This window comes from Prinia subflava, chromosome 1 (genome assembly GCF_021018805.1).
Source record: "Prinia subflava isolate CZ2003 ecotype Zambia chromosome 1, Cam_Psub_1.2, whole genome shotgun sequence".
In the NCBI taxonomy this organism is placed as follows: domain Eukaryota; kingdom Metazoa; phylum Chordata; class Aves; order Passeriformes; family Cisticolidae; genus Prinia; species Prinia subflava.
In genome coordinates this window covers 143,633,780-143,658,763 of record NC_086247.1, presented here as the reverse complement: position 1 = coordinate 143,658,763, position 24,984 = coordinate 143,633,780, and the positions used below count along the sequence as shown (strand labels likewise).

The 24,984-nt window shown below is 38.4% G+C and overlaps 1 protein-coding gene across 4 annotated transcripts in view; it reads right to left on the bottom strand.

Moving 5' to 3' along the window:
* Window positions 1-779: 779 nt before the first annotated feature.
* LARP4B (La ribonucleoprotein 4B) overlaps window positions 780-24,984 on the bottom strand; it is a 55,541-nt gene continuing 31,336 nt past the window's right edge. For all 4 annotated transcript variants that reach the window (XM_063415527.1, XM_063415536.1, XM_063415519.1 and 1 more), the window contains 13 exons: window positions 23,279-23,360; window positions 22,691-22,827; window positions 21,238-21,341; window positions 19,282-19,392; window positions 18,722-18,775; window positions 18,164-18,373; window positions 15,107-15,213; window positions 14,371-14,625; window positions 12,899-12,944; window positions 9,774-9,938; window positions 5,875-5,996; window positions 5,151-5,262; window positions 780-4,609 (listed from right to left, as the gene is read on the bottom strand). In XM_063415527.1, coding sequence (XP_063271597.1) covers window positions 4,328-4,609; window positions 5,151-5,262; window positions 5,875-5,996; window positions 9,774-9,938; window positions 12,899-12,944; window positions 14,371-14,625; window positions 15,107-15,213; window positions 18,164-18,373; window positions 18,722-18,775; window positions 19,282-19,392; window positions 21,238-21,341; window positions 22,691-22,827; window positions 23,279-23,360 — 1,787 coding nt within the window. In that variant the 3' untranslated portion in view covers window positions 780-4,327. The remainder of the gene's footprint in view (window positions 4,610-5,150; window positions 5,263-5,874; window positions 5,997-9,773; window positions 9,939-12,898; window positions 12,945-14,370; window positions 14,626-15,106; window positions 15,214-18,163; window positions 18,374-18,721; window positions 18,776-19,281; window positions 19,393-21,237; window positions 21,342-22,690; window positions 22,828-23,278; window positions 23,361-24,984) is intronic.

The window sequence follows — 24,984 nt, the reverse complement described above, 5'->3', positions numbered from 1 at the left end:
TATTCCTGTGCTGGCCTGCTCTGCTGAGCAGAGAGCAGTGAGGAAGGAAATAGGAGCAGCAAGTCCAACCTGTCCAGGTGCTTACAGAACCATCAGCCTGAGGAATAATACAATACTGCAGTGCTTCACAAGATGCATATAAACCACAGCAATTGTTAATACTTCCGTGCTTACATCCATTGCTACAATTGGTCAGATATAGCTGCATAAGAGAAAACCTTAACAAAACAAAACAAGGGAGTGGTGGGGTGGTGTTTGAAATATTTCCAAAATATTCTTTTACATAGACAGAGGATAGCCCCGAAGCTCTTCTCTCCTAGATACAAGACCTTCTTTGAGAAGAACTTCTAAAAGCAGCTAAAGCCAAAAATAATCCCAGGACATCTCCAGATTCAAGCACCATGCAACCAAAGCACCAACCCAAACATTAAAATCCATATTTAGGACCAAGCCAATATGTTGTCTAATAAATTGATGAAACCAGTAATGTATAGAACCTTCAGTAAACAAAAACATCAGCTTTTGTGCTTGCTTTAAAAAAGTTAACCAGCCATAGTTACCTAATAGAGAAAGACACTGCAGCTTCAGAGAAATATCACAGGGGTTCTTGCTGCTGGCACAGAGCCTTAGGTGATGGTTACAAGAGCTGTATTGAACAGGAAAGCAAGAGTGGGGTTTTTTTCCCAAAATTAGAAATATACAATTTCCAAAAATGGGAGCAAAAGACAAAAGGTAATGAAAAATACTGCTGAAGAAATGTTTAATTAAAAAATCAGGAATTCAACAGTGCCTAAATCTTTATTTTTCATAACCTACATATTTTTTTTTCAAATTAGACAGTTTTGCATTTTATGACACAAAAGGAAACTTAAATTACTGATAGTTTACATGTAAGCTTGATTCCAGTCTTAATGGAAGAAGAACAAAAACAAAAACCCTCAAAAAGGCTCCCATATTACACTTCTATTTCATGAATTGGCAGCTGTTAGGTCTCCTTAGAAATCTTAGATTGTCTGCTGCTATTAGTGTAATAGGTTACAAAGCACAAACCCCTACCTGCAGCTCAAGGAGATTCAGAGATAGGTGTGCACCATTACAGTCAGCTGTTGCTCCTGATACACTGCACCACGCTCCAGCAGGGGCCTTTCCATGCTCAAGGCTTTGAAGGGTAACACAGCAACATCAAAAATTTGCCGCTGCTCACACATTTCTAAGTGACAGTGTCACGGGGTGGGGACTGATCTGAAATTACATTCAAGTTTTGAAAGCAACCTTTTTTTTAATTCCTGGAAGAATCTCCGATCCCATTTTAGCTTGTTTTCAAAATGAAAAGCATTACCACAGTTTTAACAGGGAAAAATGCCAATTTTAATTACTGTATCCCTGAACCTTGAGCTTAGCTGCTGCTTTTGGGAGGTTTTTCATTTTAAAAGCCATGTTTTAATCCCTCTCTGTATCGTAGCAACAGTCTGCATGCAACTTCACAACTCTACTCCAAAAACTCCATTTTGTCACTGAGTGGGGGGGCGGGGAATAAATCTCAAAAGTAAAATACAGTCAGGAGAAGTTGTATTGTATATTACACAGCGATTTGGCGTGTCACCTTTTTTTTTTTAAAAAAAAAAAAAAAAGCTATAAAACCACATCAGAGGAAGGTTTAAACTTCAGATGCAACAGACTGTTGCTGGGTAAGCAGTAATTACAGTGTATTGACCTATCACAAACGGCAGCAGAATACATTAGAACAGCACAACACATCCCACTGGTCTCAAGAGTTCACCCCGGGGTCCGGCTGAGCACCAGCGCCAGCCGCTCACAGCCGCTGGAAGGGAGCACTTGCCACTGTTTGCAGCTGGTAAAGCCTTTCACTTGCAGCAGACAAACGAAATGAATCATACAGCTGGCCTAAACCATACACAAATCTAGCTACCGCTTTCACTGCCGCTGGGGAAAGGAGAAGGGGATCAAAAAATCCAATGACAGAAGTAGTGGAGCAGTTTTGGTGACGGTGTTGGGGTGCTATCTCCTCCCACAGCATTCACAAAGTGCGCTTTTTAAACAAGAAAAATCGACTGACTCCACGTGCCCTATTTTGACCAATTCTGCAGCATACAACAGGCTGGATTTACAATGCCAACTAGTTACCAATTGATGCTTGTAATAGGAAATTTATCAGGAGTCAACTTCTATAGTTACTTTACAGTTCTATGAACCATGCAGTGATACTCTTGAAAGCAGCATATTTTTGCAGCAGTCAAGTTTTTCCCCAATTAGACTTGATTTTTATTAATGACTTAAAAATTACAGTTTGACTGCTGAAATTCATTATTTACATCACAGAACTTTTGAATTGGTTAAATTGTTTGGTTTTAAAGGGACTTTAGGAAAACATCTGAGGGCTTTCAAATAAGATTTCCGTTCCATTTCCCTTTTGCAGTGAAGAGGCAGAGTCAGTTCAACACACCAGAATAAAATAAGAAAAAGAAAAAACAACAATTTAAAGTAATATTCAAACCACAACATTTAGTTTATCTACATCCAGCTCAACAGCAACATTTATAATATCAATAATTTTTATCAGATTTTTTTCTTTAGGGTACCTTTTTATATGTTCTGATTATTTACAACTGTACAAGCAAAGCACACACTTCCAAGTGCACATATTTAATACAGTATTGACTATTTGCATTTACAGTTTTTTCAACAATCTGAAAAAGATCAACTGTTTAAGATCTTTAAGGTATATTACAAAAACTGCTGCTAGTTCCTGTACTACAGTATGTTTACCCAGTAAGACCAGTGACAATAGATACATACTGTAACTGAGTAATTCTGTATGCCATTCATGCTAACCCTCCACGGGGTCAGACCTCATTAACTCTAAACTGTCTTGTACAAAAGTTAAGGCAAAGTCATTTTCAAGTTTAAATAAAATTCAAGTCTTTAAATATTGGATGGAAATAATTCTTTAAAAAAATCAGTTGTTTAAATAAACATTTTTGTGGAATAAACTGTACTGTCATAGTCAGCAGGAATGAGTTTTGTCTGAACTTCCTGCAGTTTAAACACTTAAAGAAAAGCTTCAGGCATTTTAAAACAAAAATAATTTATATTCAACTTTATTAGAAACTTGCTAATTTAGTGCATCCTTGTCCTTCAGAAAGCGCATCACTTCTAAAGTAAATAAGTGTGAGAAACCTCATCCCAGAGGTAAATATCAGGGATCTCTTCCTCCACCACACAAAACAAACACCATTATCTCACGTCTTGAAAAATTTAAATCCAAATGCCAATGCTTGTAGTTACAGGAAGATGTCAACACAAGGCTGACTAAGATATGAACTCTTTCAAAGAGCACTTGGGGCAGAGTTTAAAAAAAAAAAAAGTCTACACAGAGCACAGGGGTAACCAGAATATACAGCGCTGACTCAGTTAACTCCCTTACAAGCACAGGGAAGCTAAGGTTATCACAAGAAGGCTACTCTGCTTTCTCCTGATAACATCCACTAACAGGCTTCACCACCATAGAAGCTCACAGACTTGATTCTTTCTATTCACAATGTGCTTTGTATTTGCAAATTATAACATCAGTTTTATTCTGGAGTGAGAAGATGGTTACTTGCTTGCAGTAAGTCAAAAAAGGAAATATTTCAGAAAGACTGCTATGGTGCCCTGTAGAATTCACTTTGTGTGTGCAAAACATCAAAAAAAGATTAAGTTTTTAAAAATGCTAGAAACAGCTAATTATTTAACCTAAAAGTGCAAGTTCATTTGCTGACACTTAGTACAGCAGCCTGATAAAAAAAAATCTTCAAGGTCACATACTAATTTGTAAAATATATCTACTTTCTTGCACTCTACACACTAGCTGCCGTTATCAGTCTTTTGGACACTTTAGATATGTACTTGCAGACCAGTTTATTAAAAATATTGCAGCAGCATGTTTCTGCTTAACAGTTTAGAAAAAACTCACTATACAGAGCTTGCACTCACACAGCCACAGAGAGGCTTAATAAAAAGTTGATTTTTTTTTAAAGACAAATATTTTACACCTTGAAAAAAAAAAAATCACACTAAGCTTCACCTCCAATTAAGCACCAATCTAAATGTAAGGTTTAGAACAACTATCCAGAAATACCCAGAAAAATAGAATGTTTGTTCAAGAGGGGAAAAAGTATTTCACAGAAAAATAACTTGCAGGCATTGTTACATGCCTTGTATCACTGCAAGCTCCTAACCAGCAACTCATTCTCAGGTATCTTAGTGGGAACATGGGTTTAATTTGTGGGAAACAGACCTCTTCTCAAATCCCTCCCAGGTGTTATTTTCACTGAGGAGATTTTGGAGGGGTACTCTGTTCTTTATTTAAGCGTTTGCCAACGGCTGGAGGGGACGATCTGCGTCCTGACTGTCTCCTCTGGTCTTTGGGTTGTCCAGGATGTGACTTTGCAGGAGGAGGTTCTCTGTTTTTCTCTATTGTTTCTGTGGGCTTTCTTTCTTCTTTCCCACACGCTACAGTGTTTGGCTTCTGTTCTTTCTGGGGTTGCAATGTAGGAGGATCCTTAGTTGTTCTCTGGCAAATTTCCGCATAACTAGGTTTCCGCAGTTCCTGGGAAATCGGAAACAAACAGGACAGAGTTAAACAAAGCATCCTGAGGAAAAAAAATTACTTTTACGAACAAAAAAGAGAGGAGTCCTTGTCCCAAAAGACTGTTGCACTTAAATATGCAGATGAGGGCTTGAGTATGAAGTTTACAGCAGCTGTATAGACAATAAAGCTGAAGAAAAGGTTAAATGTAAAACAGTATGCCAGAAAAATGAGGGATTGGCATAAGGCAAAATACTTCCTTTTCAAAGTCTAAACCAGCTGAAACATGATGAATACTCTGGTTTCAATATCAACGTATGTATTAATACTTCTGCCTCAAGGATATTACCAAGAAAAGGATTCAGATAAGGAGATCTCTTTTGCACTGTTAATTGTATAACTATAATGCAAGTAACCATGAAGCACAGCAAGCAAATTTGAAGCTGCTAGACAAATTCTAGGCTGCTGGGCTCATATGATCAGACAACACTGGGTAGCAATAAATATTCTGCTAAATTCAAACTGGATCATTAAGGAAAAGTGAAGTAATAAGGTCACTTACTGTGGCAGCCCCATTGACTTGTACCGATTTACATGCAGTACTCAGTGTGGAAGAAGAAAGTCTTTCTGTACTCTGTGTCTCTCTCTGCTGTTTGTCCACAACTTTGGAGTCCCTGTAAGCATCCAGCAGGAAAGCAAGGCTCATGAAAAGTGAAACTTCAGGACAGATGAATGGTTTAATAATAGGTCTAAAAAGTATGAGTATGACTGCAAGTAGTTACAGCTGTAATTTGCCTAACACATGATGACTAGCATTGCATTCGAAAATGCTACCAAAAATAGAAAAAAAATATTCCTGTGCAATGCGACACTACCTGTAATTTGTCATGTTCCAGGAACATTTAGTTACTCAGTTATTTGATTTGTAGGTTCAAAGTGTTACCAAAGAACTTTTTTTTATGGCATGCACACCAGCCCTGCCCACTGGGCCATGGGTTTACTGTCTGTGTTTCAAAGCTATCTAAATACAAGACAGTAAGGTATTCACTAAACTTCTACTCACAGAAACGAAACCACGACACTAAATTTTCTTCTGCTAAATGACTACTATGATTGAATCACTGTTATGATATTGTTCAGAAATTAAGCTTTATTGCCTTTACTACAACAAAATATTACTTCTTTCATTAAGATTTTAATAGCTATTTACATTGTTCTGCCTGATGAAAGAAAATGCAAATGTGATTCAGAGTAGAATAATTACACCCATATAATTAAGTGCTTACTCAGTAGGCTGGGGTGGCGAAGGAGACCTTTCAAAGGTCCTGGGCAATGTAGAAGAAACTGGTAACGGCTCTCGAGGAATTCCTGATGGAATAGTGTTTGTACTTGCATCCACATTAATGTTCTGAAGGGGGAAAAAAGGCACAGAAGGACAATCAAAATATCCAATTAATATGGTCTGCCTGAAAATTAGCATAACCAGGAAACAGTTCCTAGTTTAATTTATACTGGTAAATTGACTATGGGAAGGTACAGAAAGAGGCAATATGTGATTATAATGAATGTTATTTTTCCCTTACATTTATTTAGAAACACAAATAACAAATAACACTCTCTGGTTATTTCCAAAGAAGTTATAAGCTTCAGGACCCTTTGGGACATTTCTGAATGACAAAAATCACTTTGAATCATTACGGTTACAGAAGACCTTTAATTAATCATCACCTTGTCAACTAGTGCCACGTCTGGTCATTTCTTGAACACTTCTAGGATAGTGACTCCATCATTTCTCTGGGCAATGTGTTCCAACACTTAACTTGCCTTTCAGTAAAAAAACAATTCCTGACTTTCAACCTAAACCTCCCCTGGCACAGCTTGAGGCCATTTCCTCTTGTCCAGTCACTTCTTGCCTGGGAAAAGAGACCAACCCCTACCTCTGTGCAGGCAGCTGTAGGGAGTGATAAGATCTCTCTGAGCCTTCTTTTCTCCAGGTTACACAACCCCAGCTCCCTCAGCTGTGCTCTGGACCCTTCTCCAGCTCTGCTGCCCTTCTCTGGAGACATTCCAGCACCTCAAAGTTTTTCTTGTAGTGATGGCCCAGAACTGGACACAGGATTTGAGGTGTGACCTCAGCAGTGCCCAGTACAGGAGGACAATCACTGCTGGCCACACCACTGCTGATCCAGGCCAGGATGCCTTTGGCTTTCTTGGCCACCTGGCTCATGTTCAGCTGCTGTCCACCAGCACCCCCAGGTCCTTTCCCACAGGGCCACTTTCCAGCCACCTCTGTCCCCAGCCTGTAGCACTGCCTGGGGTTGTTGTGATACAAGAGCAGGACCCAGCACTTGGCCTTGGCTCATCAATCCAGCCTGTCCAGAAGCCTCTGCAGACCTTTCCCTTCCTGCCCAGCTTAGTGAACTCACTGAGGGTGCCCTCGATCCCCTTGTCCAGATGACTGATGAGGTTATTAAACCTGACTGGCCACACCACTGAGCCCTGAGGAACACCACCAGTGACTGGACTTCTTTCCACCTGGAAATGTTGCACCTGCTGGTGACAAAGTAGGCTTTGCACCTGTTCACATAACCACAGGCAGCCTATGAAGATGAAAGTCTCCTAGTGCTGTGCACTAAGAATTGTCTTCTTCAAAGCTCTAATTCTACATCATCCCAATATAATGATTTACTACCAAGCAAAAAGGCTTTTTCCATAGCCCTCAAAAGATTCTTCTAGTGCCAAGTGATACTGTGCTGCCAAATAGGTTCAAGAAGCATATATTAATTTAAATTGTCACAAAATAAGAAAAGACAACTCTGTATCCTGAAAAACATAAATCTCACATTTATAACCATTTTGTTTGCTTTAATGGGTGCTTTGTATTGCTTCTGGCCTCTCTTATCCTAAAAACTCTAAACCCTGAAGAGATTCTGGTAAGCAGAAGGGGAACCAATGGGAGAACACAAGCTCAGAAGGGACAAGACAACCCTCCCTTTTCCCCCAGCCAAGCCACCATTCAAAAGGGCAAAAACCCTAAGACTCCTGTGGTCGTTGTTATAAAGGAAAATGGTATTTGATGGCACTGTTTAAAATCAGGCAGCACAGACTACTGCAGTAGATCCAAGCCTAGTTTGATTCAAAGAAAAAGACTGCAAAAGGTGGATGTTTAGAAGTAACATAACAGCTTTTATAGTTTTATTCAGTGTGTGTGCAAAGGCTTGGAATTGCAAGCTGCTGAGCATTCTGACCCAAGTGCATCACAACTTGTAGGTACACGGTTAAGTGTGAATAGCTTCAAGTCAAGCAGACATGCAAGAGCTTTTCCTTGCCAAAACACTCAGCCCTTGATCTGACAGTGCTGCACTTCCTCCTTACAAAACGTGGGATGATTATTACCTGCCATTCCCCAGAGCTACATCTAGAAGAGCATCACTGAGAGCTTAAACACATGATGCTTGGGTAACAACTGCTGGAAATTACAGACCTTTAGTCCCCTCAGCTTCCGTACGCTGGACTTGCCCATCTATACAAAACAAGGGAAGCACTGTGTAACTCTACTTCAGTGCTTTGTAACACCAAGTGACGTGAAAAAACATTGAGATCAAGGTGAAAAGCAGCCTGTATACATTGGCAAGACTGATGGTAGCTCAAACAGCTTTGTAGCAGAACACAATCACTCTTTGGAGCCAGCTGCTGTTATCTTACTCTTTATTTAAATGCCAACAAGGGAAGGTAGCATAATCCCTTTCTTGCACACAATGTTTCAGAATAACTCCTGTATGCTGGAAAATGAAACTGGTAAATTGAAGGATGCTTTTTAATGTGACAGTGCAAGTATTATAAAGCTGCAAGTATCATTTAAAACCTCAGTGCCTGACTGATAGGAAGACTGCCTCTACAGGAGAGAAGTCGAAGTTCTTTACCATAAGTACAGTGAAAAGCAAGTACCAGATCTGTAACAGGAGAACAAAGGGTTTTCAGCTGCAGCATTAAAAGCAAGTGCTGGAATTGTATTTAAAACCTGAAATACAATAGTCAAAACCCACTTCATAAGTAACAGAGGTAAAATACTTCCAAATGAATAGATCTTAGCCAAGAATAGCCTACATTCTGTAGTACTGGCTGACAGTAAGTTAAACACTGCTCTTACTGTGGCTCTGAACTGCAATCCTGGAATACAGTTGCCCCTGCTAGCACTTGCAGGGGACAGAGGAGATGGCTTCTCTGTGTACAGTCACTGCCTCGGGTGCGGGCTGCCCTGCTGCCTCCCCCTTCCTTTACCAACAAACACTCCCTACCCACCTCTGATACACGGGCACCAAAGAAAACATTCTAAATCCAGCCCATTGCAGGAGAAGATGTGAGATTGTGGTGGTTCACCACATGGCTTTGCACTGCTAATACAGGACTTAACTTCCTCAGCTGTGAAAAACACAAGTTCAATTTGAGCTATCAAAAAAAGCCAATACAGACTTTCATAGCCCAGAGTGTTCCACAGTGCACAGGGTTATGTGAGTCTTGCTGGAGGAGAACACACTGTCACTCACAGATGGCATGGCAGAGACAGTTCTAAGAATGAAATCTATGAAAAGCTACTGAACATTAATTTCAGCTGCATCTCTACTACATCTATACTGCAGTGGTTGCCAAGTTATTCTGGTGTATTTTTATATTTCTGAGCAATATGACAAGACAACACTGGGATCTGGTTTTGGTAGCAGTTCTTGTTCCAGCTATGATGCCTAGTGTACTGAGATTATGTAGGCAGCTTCTTTATTTTGCTGCTTAGAAGTTTGTCTCTGTCACTTTAGAGTGTTTTATATGTAACTCAGAAGTCTTACTTTCAAGCAGGAGGGAAAATGTATCACATACTTTTCACCTGAGTCTATAAAAAAGCCTGGGACAGTCATGAACAACAAAGAGCATATTTTCTAATCTCTGCTATTAACATCTCCTTATTTTATACCGGTGCCCATATTCCACACCATTTCAAAGAGAATAGCCAACAAATTCTAAGATATAAAGTGAAGAAGGCAGCAGCACATCATTCAACAGCTGTTTTTTAAGAACATTTGTTACAACCCATGTAAACCCACAAGATTTGCCATGTATAAACCACCAAATCAGAAAACAAGAGCTATGCAATTCTTTGTTTTCCCAACAAAAATGAACATCCACTACTCACTCTTTCTTTTGACGTTCCTATTACCACACTGGACAGTCTGTTTTCAAACAGATCTTCAGTCTTTAAATTGCCAGCAGCCCCGGGTAATGGAGGAAAGCTAGATAAACCCAATTCAAAGCTGGGAGATGGAGGTTTTGGGGGTGGTGGAGACTGTGTTTGGCCTCTCTGGAATAGAAATAGCATGTTTGGGTTACTGCACTAGATGACAGAAAAGATATGCAACTCTAAACTGTGTTTTGCACTTGATTTGTATCAGCAAATCCCTGGAGAAGGCTCCCCCATCTCATCTCCCAAAAAATCCAGAGTACTGAGGAATAGATGCTTTCATTTTCCACTGTTGCCCTTAAAATATTTAATTATTATTTAAATGTCATGGTATATGCACTAGCTTTAGGGATATTAGCATAGTAAGAAGTTCTCATTGACTCTTCTTGAGGACAGACACACTGACACAGAAAGAAAACCAGACTGGTTTATGTGTCATGATATGGTGAAAATATAATGCCCATTTATGTACAGTTAGTAACATCCGAAATAAAAAGACAGGAGTCAACAAGAATCTTATTTTCAGATATATGAAGAAAGGGCAAGACAGCATGCCTTGTATATAGCACAGACAATAATATATATCCAATTAATATTAATCTATATTGTCACTGTGTAAAAATAGAAAGATAAGTGTCAAAACTATTTTTGAAACAGAGACTCTTTCTAAGAAGAAAACCAATATCTCAAGCAAAAATCACAACCTGTGTGCTAAATGCAATTATTTTGCACTACAGAGAGCAGTTCAGGAGTTAAAAGTACCATGGTTTAAGATCACTTGTGAGAATTGCTGGTTATTTGTAAGTTATATTATATTTACACAGGAAAAATAAAACTCCTTTGTAATATGCTGTAACTGCTGTAACTGTTACCAATTAACTTCACCTACATCATGTAAACAAAAGCTTTTCTTCAAAGAACTGTTTCTTGACTGTGCTGAGGCCTGTGCTAAGATGATCTCTGCTGCAAAATACCAAATGCAAAGCAATCCTTGAAACAATTCTTATTTGGAAAAAGAACGAGTATCTATCAAGATGGAGTGAATGTGAGAACAATGCTTCTGAACAAAAAGAACAACAGACACCTTTGAGGTCCTTTCACAAACTACATGTAATGTCCAAAGAATTGTGTGTCAAGAGGGAAGTAGGGAAAGAAAAAATACAGAGTCATGAATCACTGCAACTCCTAGCACTGCCACTGACCCAGCATTACCTCCTGGAAGAATGCTACAGCAATGAAGACTGCAAATCTCCAAAACTGAAGTCAGATGACCTGGCAAAGGTCAGGGAGAGAGACTACACTTATCCAGCTCAAACTGCAAGAAGAACGACTCAAATTTTTAAAACTTATTGTTCACATCACTGCATTTGCTCTTCTTAAAGGGGACTAAAGTACTGCAACAGCTAATGCTTTTATGTTACATTTTAAGTTACACGGTTGAGTCCTAAAACCCTCAAAATATTAAGAGTGGCATGAACATCTTAAATTAGCAGGATGAGTGAGGACTTAAATGAATTTTAAGCTAATTGCATAAAATTTCTCAAGTTGACTTCTTCAGTACTTGGCTTATGTCTATAGGCTCAGAAACAATCTGATCAAAAAGTTTCATGCTCTTTTTCATGCAAATGTGCATACAACTCTATAATTTTTCCTTCAAAAAGAAAAATCTTCTAAAGAAGGCACTACTCCATTCAAATATACCGGTTTTAGTGGTGCCCTGTGTACACTATCTAATTGCTGCAGCATTATGAAAGAAATAGGATACTGGATTCAATTACTTCCACAGTCTAAAAGGGGAAATTTTAAATCTTTTGCTTCCTTGCAGTCGTGGGTGTGCAGCAGCTCTCACCTCTGCTCAAGGTCCAGGATTGGACACTACAGACTAAAGATTCTTGGCCCAGAAGAGACTGGAAGGAACCTGGCTGCCCAATTACAGCCTGGTGCTGACAAAAGGGAACTCTGGGTCTCTAAAGAAGTCCCATCTACCAGCTTTTACATTCAAAGTTCAAATAATCTTTGCAGTCAGCTCTGTCCAAAGTGCTACTCTGCTCAGGGAGGTGTCCAAGGTAATCATTTCACTCCAGTCACTCACATCTAACCTGTACCACTTCCTTGTTCTTTCAAATATTGAAAAAAGTTAAAACTTCACTCTAAAAATTCAAGCAGCTTTGAAAGGACAAAAGGAAGAAGTACTGGAAATCCTACATGCAACGTGGTCTCACTGACTCTGCGAAGTTTGATGAGAACTCAAACCAATAAAAAGGAAGGAATCATTGATAAACTTTCCGACTCCTTTATTTAAGTTCACTCAGGCCACTCAACAGCAGGAGCCACAAACACATAAGTGCAGTGATTCCAGACCTTCAGGAAAGTGTTATGGCTCCTGCAGTAGTGTTACTTTACAACTGTAACATGAATAAGGAAATAACCTGGTTCAACTTCATGAATATGTCACGTGTGGCAAAAATGAATTGCAAAGAAATGACTGGTTTTATCACATCAAACCTTAAATCCTACAAAACCATGTTTTTTCTCTTCTACACTTAGTGCAGCCTTTTCAAGTATCAAGTCTACTTTGGTATTAACCTTGAATTTCAGTTTCCCAAAACCACAGTATGTTAATAGTGTTAGCATACCCTTACCAAGTGGCACTTGGAAGAGGCATTTAAGAAAATGAACTGACCATTTCATAACAAGTATTTTTGCCACACATTATGCCACAAGGATCTGTAAAATGTTCTTTATTGACACCATGATTAATAATAAAGGATCTAGTGTTTTGAACTTCAGCTGTTTAGCTATTCCTGAATGTTAACACTGGCATGTTGGCAAAAACTGAGATGCAAATTTTTTGCTACTGTGAGAGTAATTTTAACTTTTCCCTGACTTCTACATTAATGGAAAATCTTCTCTGATACCCAAATGCAGACACTCACGTGACTAATGAGCTGTTGTATTTAAAAAACTGATGTACAACTGCTCCTCCAGTAACTTATGTCACCTGCTACTCCACATAGTCTCCACACTATTGCCTTGTAACCCTAGTTTTATTAGAGACAAATAAGATCATGAACACTCACTGTAAATTTGTCCTCCCTTTTCTTTCGGTAGCCATAGGAGTTTTTCCTAAGGGAAAGAATGCAGATATGAGAACCTTGCCTATAAATGGACGGAAAGTGGTTAATGAAAACAGAAGAAATTAATTCCAACCGCTATTTCATCCATCTTCATTCTACACAGGTTATTAAGAAATGTTTTAGGGAAGAATTCCTAGCAAGCTGTTGTTAAAATAAAGGTATAAATCTTAGCAAGTCAGCATAAGAATACACTGGTTACAAGTAATTCCTGTGTTAAAAGCACACCTCAGTAGAGATTACATATAAGGACTAAACAAAACATTACAGTATCTAAATAAGGGGGTTAGGAATTCTTGTATACCAATGTAACTTCTCAAATACAGTTAACTACTTGCAATCCAGGTACTGCTCCTTCAAATCATTTTCAGCACTTTGACCCCAGCTCTGCTTCAGGTAAAGCCCCTATAAGCAGCATTGTAAAATTTGCTGTGCATTCAAATTCAGTTTCAATATATTTGCTAAGTTTGCTTGACTTTTATTATTCTAAATGTATTCAATACTGAAACACCAAAATATAATTTTAAGTACTGACTATTCCTGTACATTTTTGTAGTCTATAGTTTGAGCAATCATTATTTCCTGAGTTCTTAATCATACTTTCATCCATTAGTCATAATGCAATTTGGTAAATTAGATTCAGGAAAGTATTACAACCCGTGCACAAATAACCCATTTAATTTTGCAATGATACAAGTCTAAAATAGGATCATCTGCAAAACACTTGAGTTATCTTCCAATTCAGTAAGTCACTCAAAATGTGATTTACTTGGAGTCATAAATACAGCCATTATCAAAGCCACACAATACTTTCATGAAGCACTTCTTAGAACTGTATTTATAAATATGTCAATTTTCAGTTCCCCAGGTAGCTGGTTGTGGTTTCTGTTTGGTTGCTTTTAAAACAACATAACAATAGTTTCCTTAGTTGCCTGTAGCCATTTTTCCTCCCTCCACACCAATCCATCATTTTGCTGTTGTGTATGTCCAATTTGATCAAAATTCTGATCCTTCAACTGAAAAAGTTAAGAATGAGCACTGCTAATACACATTGAGGTGTCCAATCTACAATGCTGAACAACAGAATTGGGCAGAACTTCAATAAAGTCAAACAAATAATACACAAAAACTTTCTTGCACCAGATGAAGAAAGGACAGAGGATTAGATCTTACAGATGTAAATAGTTCACTAGTTGGCAATAATGATTTTCATCTGGTAGGAAAGTATGCAAGCCCGCTTTGCCTTTGTGCTGTACTTAACTCTTTCTGTGAAGTACTTTGCAAGGTTTTAGATTTGAGGAGAGACTCTGAGTTTAAAGCTGTATTGAGAACAGTAACAATACCACACCTCCACTAAACAGAGCGGTTTAGAAGCAGAGTACTTGGCTGTTCAGGGGACAGCTGTGGAGCACACTCACCTCCCTCTGCCCAGTCCAGGGGAGGAGTCAACGCTGCTCTGTTCCATGCGGCCCGTCCCCACCTCCCTCTTGGTGTAGCTGGTGGTAGCGCTCTGCACCCGTGTCCTGCTTTGTCCCGGCTGCCGCGTCTGTGGGCTCCTGACGCCATTGATTAAACGATCAGCAGAAAAGTTGAATATTGTAGGACTGTCTAGAAGCCCAGGTCCCCTTTCTGCACTGGGTATTGTATGTCGTATATGTGACTTGCTAGGATTCCTATAAATTCAAAAGTCATTTCAACATACGCACACTATCAGAGATCTTCTGAGGCCTAAGCCTATTCACAGAATTCAGAAGAAGCAAGATCTTCAGTCCTTTATCACTTAATTTATAAGAATGATCAACATTCATTATAACAGGTCATGTGAATTATCAAAATTAACCTTTTCCCTGTCTGTTTTCAACTACACCTTTACTATACGAATAATCCTGCTGATGACACATCATCTTTCAGCATATTTCAGCTCAATACCCTAAATCACAGAACAGACAAGTTCTCAGCTCTCAGACTGTCCATTTACATTTTGAAACACTACATCCATTAACATCAGGAGCACCATCTGCCCTTTGGCCTCACCTTTGCCACCAGGTTCAGTTTCACAAGTATTCTCAAGTTAGGTAGTATTACTAAAATAAGCAGACGGAAGTCCCACGTGCCAGATTATCAACAGAATTGTTAAAAGATAGATGAACTTGCCTGTTCCTGGGAGGATATTGTCTGAGTGTTGTCAGTGGAGAAGCAGCAGGCTTGAAGGTTGGGGATGTGAATCCGTTGATAAATCCAGTATTTGGAAATGGTGTTACCTAAAAAAATGTATTGCGTGCTCATCATTATAAATAAACTGAATATTACTTTTCTTAATCCCATATTTTATGTCACTCTTTGCGGGACAGTACTCAAAAGATTGTCTCAAACAGCAATAGTGCATCTGTCTAGTGCCTTGTAGCTAACTTACAAAATTTCTGAAAAAAACCCAAGCTTCTGCTTTTCTGAGAAGTCAGTCACTACACATATTCAACCTATGATAGTTCAAGAGACTGAAAAACATCAAGCCAAAATTCTTGGTTGTAAGTTGAATAGCTCTCCTCCTATTTCACACCATACTACACATGACTTGGGAGTACTAAGATACTTCTTTGTCACAGCCTCTAATTGTTTCTCTTATAATTATACGTGAATTCTTCCCTAAAAAAACCCTAACAACTTCTTTTTAGTTCCTCAGTGTACTTCCATGTGACATCTAAATAAAGCCTAGAGAATAAGTGGATATTAAATAGAACTCTGATCCTTTTCAGATCTTACCACCTTTTTCTACATGTGAAACCCTGTCTTCTTGTCTGAAGAAACAACATTAGCAAAACATTTTCTGAGGTGGGTGCACCTTGTAAAAACAAGGTGCCTCAAAACCTGAAGCATGTTCAAAGTAATTTCTCCAACCTCACTAGCACACTTTTGTCTTTTTTATTTAAATGTCTAAGTGAGTTTCATTTAAGAAATGTTACTGTTAGCACCAGCAAATGCTTTTGTCTTCTCCCCCTGAAAACAACTACAATGCAGAAAAACAAGACTATTTCTACATTCTGTTAAGTGGTGAGAAACAGCTGGGATTAAGACCACTTGCTATAAAGGTACATTTAAACTTGAGAAAGGTTTCTTGTGCAAGTTAAATCACCAATCAATGGAAAACAAAATTTAATCCCGAAGCTGTCAGATCAAACTGCTGCTAGCCTAACCTAGCAAGCACAACAGCAAATGCTACCTCAGGCTTCACAAAAAGACCATTAAATAAGGCCTGTAACAAAGCTCCTCGAGGAACTAAATTTCATCAATATAATGCTTTGAATGGTTTAAGAGTTACAACATAAATGCTGCAAAATTTCATCAAAGGTAGTAAGCAACCACTGAATCTGAAAAATGAGAAGATGCTGAACACAGTAGGGACCCTAGCAATATTCAACTTTTCTTTCTTTATAATGATGTGTGATCTTTCTGGAGGAAAAAATTATTTTTCCCCCATTTTCCAATAATACCAAAAGCATCTCTACAGAAATCAACTGGTTCAAACATACTTTCTTTCCAATTTATTTTTTTTCCCTGAACAGGAAAAACTAGATCTTTTCTCAAATATTATTAAGCACATGATGGAGAATGAGGTAGAATCCTGAGGACATGTTGTCATACTCAGATTTCAGAACTAAAATGATATGCCCACACTACTGGGTTATTCAATCTCAAATTAGAGATGAGAGAAAGTAGCATTTATGTTGAAGCAGAATAGAGAAACTTTGCTGTATTTCCACACAAGTCTCTACATCCAAACTGCAACCCTGTCTCATGAAAATTATTGCTGTGCCATGGTTCCTCATGGTCCCTGTTCTCCTCAAGTGATTTCTATTCAAATATAGCTCTTCCTACAAAAGAATCAAGAAACATCACGTTACAGTCATGTACATAAAATGCAGATAACCAATGACAATACACTGCAAAACAGTGAAAAGCAAAGTGCAGACAGTTGATTTCCTGTTTTGACTAAGAAAAGTATGAGATCTTTATTGCTGGCAAACTCATCATGCTTTCCCCAAAGGATGGGACTAGTAAGCTTTCTTGGATACAAAAAGTTACAGGATAACATATGGTAAATACACAGTATACTGTGCTTGAAGGTGTGGCTTATTAATCTATGTCTTCTATACCATTCCCATCCAGCTCCTCAGTACCCCAGAGCAAGACTGTGCAATAGTCAGTCTTTGTTTACCTACAGGCAGATTCACATTCACTGCTGCTTAGCCAGACAGCTTTCTGCTGGAATAACACTGCTCTCTGTGTTACCTTGTCTCCTCCACATTCTTCATCCCCCCCGGAAAGCCTCCCCCTGCAAGGGTTCTGCTTGCCTTCCCTGTGTGTGAAGTGTTTAGCACACCAACTTTTTAATTAGCTGTGGTTCAGTACAGAGGATGTTAGCTCAAGTTTGTTCAAGGACACTTTAATCCTCTGCCAAAAAAAACATCTGAAGAACTTCTAATTTTGAGCATTGCTCCCCTCATTTCTTTGAGCTACAAATAAAGAGGCATATCCAGAGGGGAGAAAGAAGCTCCAAATAGGGAACCTGAGCCTCCCAGTCACTACAGAAAACTTGTCCATGTATTTGTAGGGTAACAAAGGCCAACTAAAAAGGGCCAAGGTAATTCTGAACAGACTCTCACAATGCAGAAGATGGAAGCAGCATTGCAAGATACAGCAGATGTCTAATTAGAGTATTTAAGGATTTATTGCTACCACCTTAGCACCAAGCCTTACCAACAGCCCCTTTAGGAAAATAATTTAAAAATCATTTTGAAAGTGATTTTTGCAATTAGCAAAAGCAATTTTACTTTTAATTGTCAAAAGAGATGTTGCTATTGCACAGAAAATATTCTGCTTTAAGAACATGTCAAATAGGGCAATTCAGCATGTTAACCTACAACCCAACTTCCTGTTAGAAGATCAAGATAACTTGGTATCTTGACAAGTCTTTGCTAGAGAAATGCCTCAAAACCTGAAAGGTTTAAGAGAATCACACTCCAGTCTGAGATCAGACACAATTTTCAAATAATCCATCTTGTACACCACGACAAGGATTTTGAAGGACTGTTTTTCAAGAAGAACCAGAAGCTTTAACTCCTCTCCTCAGGATAGGTATATTTCCTACACCTCAATAAGAAAACAGTATCAACTTTGAAAAGAATACAATTGTTTCAGAATCAAGAGACTTACCAGTGAAGGGTCAAGGTAGCTGTGTGTGGCTGACCAGGTCTGTGGGCCGATTAAGCTGTACAGTGGGAAGTGCTGCTGGGGACTGTATACTGGAGGGATGTAAAAGGATGTTGTGTAGCGCTGCTGCGTGTACAGGTTCATATCCAGAGGTCTATATCCATTCTTTGGCAAAAATGTGTTTATAGCTATTGCCTTTGCTTTTATCCTTGCCTGCAAAGGAGATTAGATTATTCATTACAGCAGCATTTCAAATGAAATCAGGATGGTTCAAACTAGCAGCTCTAACTTTTACTGGACAATTATCAGTCACTGCTTTGTCCTCCAAGGACAGCAGGAACAGCTGAATGCTGCTCTACTGCCTGATGCTGGGCTGGATGTACCACAGCAGAAATGAGCAAAAGGAGAAGGCAAGTGGTATGTGCCACATTTCTAAACCCACCTTCAGGTCAAATGGTGCTGAGATTGGACCACCTAAATTTATATTAGAAATCACAGTGAGCACCACAAAACCCAGAACATACACACACCCCACCCCTAACATAGTAAATCTCTGTTTACCTTAATTGGTTTTCCTTGGAAAGTCTTCACTTCTTCTCTAAGGTATCTGTAAGCCTTAAAAAAAAAAAAAAAAGAAATCATTAGATTTGTCAAATGAAATTTAAATAAAGGAAACTTAAGTTTTAACAGGCTAAGCTTAACAATAATTCTTGGAATGTCTGCTAATGTTACAGTATAGCAAACTCTCACACATCATCTGCATTTTGCAACATTTACCTATCATTAAGTGCATCAACAGCATTAAAACAAGACTCTAATGGTTATGATTGAAGCATTTCAATGTGTCACCCAAAATATCAACACTTTCAGTACAAAAAAATCATAGCTTAGCCAGGAAGCCAGGATATGTGAACAAGATAAAAAAATCTTTTAAGAGTTATGTTTAATAGTTACTGAAAACGGGATACTGCCTAAGGGGAAGCATTACTGTTTTTGCAGTTTGGGGTATTTTTCTCTTTAAGTTGTTACACATTTGTAATACAGGTTGCAACCTGTCAATTCACTGTCATATCATCCTTATTTACTTTTGCATTCTAGTATGTTTCAAAAAACAATGTTACCTGCTGTGCATCAGCTTCTGATTCAAATGTGATGAACCAATTGTCATTATAGGCAAACTCACAGTTGATGAACTTAGGCAAATTGTCTCCTTTGAAAAGTGCTTCAACCTCCTGGGGAAAGTGGTTTGATAAGGAGGTGGAGAGGTGAGGGGGGAAGGATAGAGAGAAAAAAACATCAATGTAAAAAATGCAAAACTCTGGCACACTGAGAAAGAAAGAAAGCACAGTTGGGCATACAAAATTTAATGGAGTAGTTCAGAACATCTGCAGTAGTGTTCAGCTCTCTCCAATCTCCCCACTGGAAGGAATTCAAACTAGCACTGTCTAAGGCCATACTGCAAGAGAGGTTTAGCTGGGAGCTGTTTAGGCCACAGAAGACATTTAAACTTGGCATCAAGTGCAAAAAATGTCTATTTCTTCCCTGTCCCCAAAACCATGGAGCCACATGAAAACCTGTGTATATGGCATGGGACAGGAAAATCCTGCCATTTCAGCAGAAACCTGCAGGGTAAGCTTTAACTCGTATGTCTACAGATGCAAGTATTTGAAACAGGGCTTATGTTACCTCAAACATAACTGGTTAGTTTCTACAGAAAAAACAGACTCTGGATTTCTTATTTGTTTTAATTTATTTGCATATTTTTTGTTTTGTCACAGATCTGAGGTGAGCAGCATCAAAAGGCAACACAACTTGTGAGGCCTTACAGCATCCTGGAATTTTGCTGCTTAAACAAAGCCTGACTCTGCTGTGCCAGAAAACATAGGCTACTAAATCTGGTTAGTTAAGTCTAGTTTTTTCTAGCCCAACAAATTTAAAGACAATGTATAAAACATTACACTGGAGACTAACTCTTCTGAAAAGATTCCTCAGAACTTTGTTGTTGTCAAACATTTAAGAGTGAACATCCACTGCTAATATATCCAGCCCGATGAACTGAAGACAGAAAAAAAAAAATCTACAAAATTAAAAGTTAGGCAATCTTTGAAAGGCTACATTTCATTTAGAAAGCAAGAAGCAGCCACTATTTTTAAGCTATGTATATAGCATATATCCAACTTCTTCCCTCCAATTCCTTTTAGCATTTTGTTTCATGTTCCTGTTTATTAAGGCCACTTACTGTTTTGTTATCAGTTTCTAAACTGCAGTACTTCTGATTTTTGTATGACAGTTATTAAGAGGAGCAACTTTTTCAGAATCGTTAGTCTTCCTTGTAAAATTAAACAGAAGAGAAACCAAAATATATTACTGTTTTGTTATCAGTTTCTAAACTGCAGTACTTCTGATTTTTGTATGACAGTTATTAAGAGGAGCAACTTTTTCAGAATCGTTAGTCTTCCTTGTAAAATTAAACAGAAGAGAAACCAAAATATATACCCATCATCAAGAATCTGCAGCTTCTCCTTCTGTTTGAAAATTCAAGATTGTTTAATTATCACCCCATAATTTTTTCTAATATTTCCATTAGTCATAGTTCCTACTTCATCAGAGTGGCATTAAGTATCTTTCAAAGAAAGTTGTTCTCCAGTCTTGTACTCACTGCACAAGCCAATGGAGATCCTTAGTGACTTACTGACACCTCTCAGCATCATGGAAATGTTTACAAAGCTTTAACTACTTTACTTGAACAAGCTTCGAGGTGCAACAGTGGCATTTTCTGCTCTAAGACTTATCCTCTTTCATCTTTGTCTATTTATCCAAGGATCTGAGCACCAAGTGCATATAGGTAAGACAAAGTCCAAGGAAATGATGTATCTCAACCATAGCACTATCAGTTCCTCAGCCTTCTGCAGAACTACAGGTTCTACCACAGACTTCCTGTGAGTAAAGTTTAAGAAGTGCTGTTAGAAACTAAAAGTGTAGTAAAAAATATGATGTGCCTATTGAAATCTAGAAGAAATCTAACTTCCAAGTCCTAAGAGAAAAGTTTTTTCTTTACTGGACAAGAGCACACTTACTTCAATGGGAGTAGATTCAGGTACTTCACGTAAAATCACAATACAGCGATTCTGATTTGGCCGAACTTTTTCCCCCTTTTCATCCACTTGAACTAAAGGCAACGCTAAGAGAGAAAAGACAAGAAGGCATTTCAGCTGTCAGCAAACCTGGTAGCTTTGCACTCCAAAAGATGCTGTGAACACAGGCTTACAATGCAGGGCTTCAGATATTTCTGAACATTAAGAAACAAGCAGACAATGTTTCTTCTGTTCATTATTTACATATCTGAAGAACCTTTTCTAGTTTTTTACAAAACTTGTAGCTCTCGACAAATTTGAGCTGAGCTTTTCCATTTATAATTGCATCTCTACACATCCTGGCAATGCCCTTGTAGCTCTCACCCTTTTCTATCTCTGGTATGCTTCTCTCTTGTTTTGAGCAGACTCAGATGCACAGAGTTAAGCCAAGGGGGTCTCTTGATCCACCTACTTCCCTTATCTTTACAGAGGATGAAATATTTTTGTGCTTCCAGGAGAGAACTCCCAGCACTAGTACAGTTAGTGCCTTTATCCTATAGAAAAACTGGAAACTTCCCACAGAATCCCTCCCAGCTGTGCTCTGAGCAAGCCAAAGATTGCTCTTGCAAAATCTAAAACCTTGGAAATGCTCAGTGTGCTCAGCACGACCCCAAATGTCACAGTTCTGTGATTGCTGCAGCCAAGGCTCCCACTGACTGAGACATTACAAAGCAGGTTTTCTTAGTTTCTGAGTAGTGAGTCCAGCAGTGCCTCATTCCTGGTCGGCATATCTAACACTTGTATGGGGAAACAGCCCTCTGCACATTCCAGAAACTTGATGGATGACATCAGCTGCTGTATTGTTCTTCCAGCAAATATCTAAGCCATTGAAATCGACTGTAAGAACTAGGTTTGGCTGACCCAAAGCTCACTAAAGTGACACAAATATCGCTGTTGGCCTTATTGTCTTGGTTTAGATCAGTAGCAGATGCCAACTCTAAGATGCCCCTTGGAAACAACCCCCAGGGTCTTGGCCCTGGCCCACAACTACTCCACAGAGCTTTCATGACTCACGCAGCTGATTTTTATACATTCAAGGTTCTCCTCAACAGAGTGGGACTCCTCCATCCCTTTTACCCCACCTGTCTTTACAGGACAGTCTAGAGGTATTCACCATGATCCTCCAGTCATGTGAGTTGTCCCATCACATCCCACAGTTTAAAATCATTAATTATTATTTCCACAGATCATTATTCAGTAGCTGGAATACAGAATGGCTTTGATAAAACTACAGTCCTATAACTGTGATGGTCTAAGCTGCTTGATCTACCTAATGCTGTACAGAAAATAACGGCATTTTACTGCAACACAGTAAGCAAGAAGAGATGAAAAATTCAGATTAATAGTTTTGCACCAATACCAAAATGCTTTCTAGCACTGAGGAACTTTTACTTACATCTCAGCACTTCAACAATCAAATCCATATCAGTACTGAGTTTCTTGACATGATCAAGGTTTGCTACTGTCATTATTGGCACATACTGATCACTGTCCATCTGTGATATAAGGTACATGTCACTGGCAAGATTTTCTCTGTTGGGAGAAAAAAGCAAAAATAGAGAAATGTCACAGATTAACTTTGTCCAATAAACTTGAGACAAAAACTCATCACATAGTAGAAGGCAGATTCCTTCAGCATTTTTGCTAATTAATGAAAATCACTAGCTTAAACAAAGCTTGCTAAATGGCTTAAGTTACTTAGTTTTAATTAGGACCAGTAAAGATCACAAAAATTCACCTCATCTGTAATTGCTTGTAACTACTCTCATTTGAAACCCATACATTTGCTGGTTTATCCATTAGGCACAGAGGTTTCAGGTAAGCTTTAAGACGTACATCAACACAACAATCAAATTTGTTGTTGTTACTTTTTCCAAATTCTCACCCTTTCCACTCAGTTTTAAGTAGCAATGAAGAAATGCATTAACATACATCCCAAGTTGTTAGTCACCCTCCAGTTTGGTACATTTAGGTAAATACATACCTAGATAAACAGAATTCCAGTGTCTTTTTCAGTAATTCTCGTAAATCTTCCTGACCTTCTGGCTGCAACTGTTCGTTTCCACCTAATAGTTAAAATATCTCAGATTAAAAAGTAGCTCTGCTATATTACACAATATCTATTTTAAACAAGCCATTATGTCTATTACTGACTACATAACTAGTAACGAATTTTCAAATTCAATCTACGTTCATTTTGTATTAGTTACCAACCACCAAAATTGCATGGCAACACCTTTTATCTAAGACAGAAAAGAGAAACCAAGTCTGACTTTACTTGTCAACCTCTGTTCTCCAAATACATAAAAATCTGAGGCACTTTTAGAAGAACAGCTACAAGGACATCTCAAAGTAAATACTGAAGTGATTTGAATCGTAGATCTGTGTTCCATTCTCAGGAAAGTAACCGATGCAAGGGAACAATGCAATGGAGGCACTCCAAACTTCTGGTCTCATTCTGAACTACTTACACATTCATTAGAGAAGGTTTTCAAAGATATAGTTATGGAATGTCAGCAGACATCCAATCTACTAACAATAGATAATGTAATCGATTTACAATCTTTTGGTTAAGAAGGTGAAATTAATTTCTTTCTTATATGTGGAAGTTTAAAAATTATTACATGGAAAACATGAACTTCATGTTCCTTTCCATTTGGACACAATATACCAATGTCAGTAGAGGGTAAAGTCATTGGGTCAGTGGGAGAAGTGTTTAAAGATTACAAGTTTTGGGTGGCCTTTAGAAATTTATAAAACATTTAGTAGCACAGTGTTCAGGTAAATATGTATGTATGTAAATGTAAATTAGCTTTTTAGAAGTATTTCACACCAACAATTGTGCTCTATACCCTTCCCTTCACTAGCTTTCTTCCTTTTATTCAGCTCTCCTTAGCCTTTCTTCTTCCTAAAGTAACTTCTAATTTTCTCCCACCCTACTATCTCTCACGTGTTCTACCCTGATGAAGAGAACATTAACACCTGAGAAATACATTTATCATATTCTAACCACTTTTCCTTTCCCTGTCTCCTCTTTCTTTCTTGTCCAAAACCTGGCAAAGACCAAAATTATATGCATTTTTAAAAATAATTACTAAAATACATAAGACCACATTTCAGACTTGGGACCATATGTCACCATTCATCAAGTGGAACAGACCTGACCTGCTGTTCAGCTCTTTACAACACTATCGGACTCTTGTTAAAATTTAACTATTTTGGGCACATGAAGGACACACTGACAAGTTCCAGCATTAATCTGAAGAATAATGTTCCATTCTAGAGTGTGAGGCACCATTAATATAATTTTCTGCTTGCCAGCTATTTGTTATTTAATATTGCCCAACAGTAGAAGAGTCAATGAGAACTTTCAGTTTTTAAATATAAGCAAAGATGATGCCACAACTACATCTGATTTCAGTTGCCTTGATTTCCAGCTATTATGGATGCTATACTGGCAATTTTAAATACAAAATGAGCTAAGTACAATGAACAGATCTGTCATGAATCTCAAAAAACACGCAGCACATTTTCCTCTCCTTCCCATCCCTCATCTCAGTTCAAGTAGTAATCCTACATGCATCTTGCAGACCTTCTGTCCCATTTAATGAAATATAAGTATGGTGGATCTCTAGGCTAGTTTCCAGAAGCTTCTTAAAACATACCATCTGGTATACACTACAAGTACTA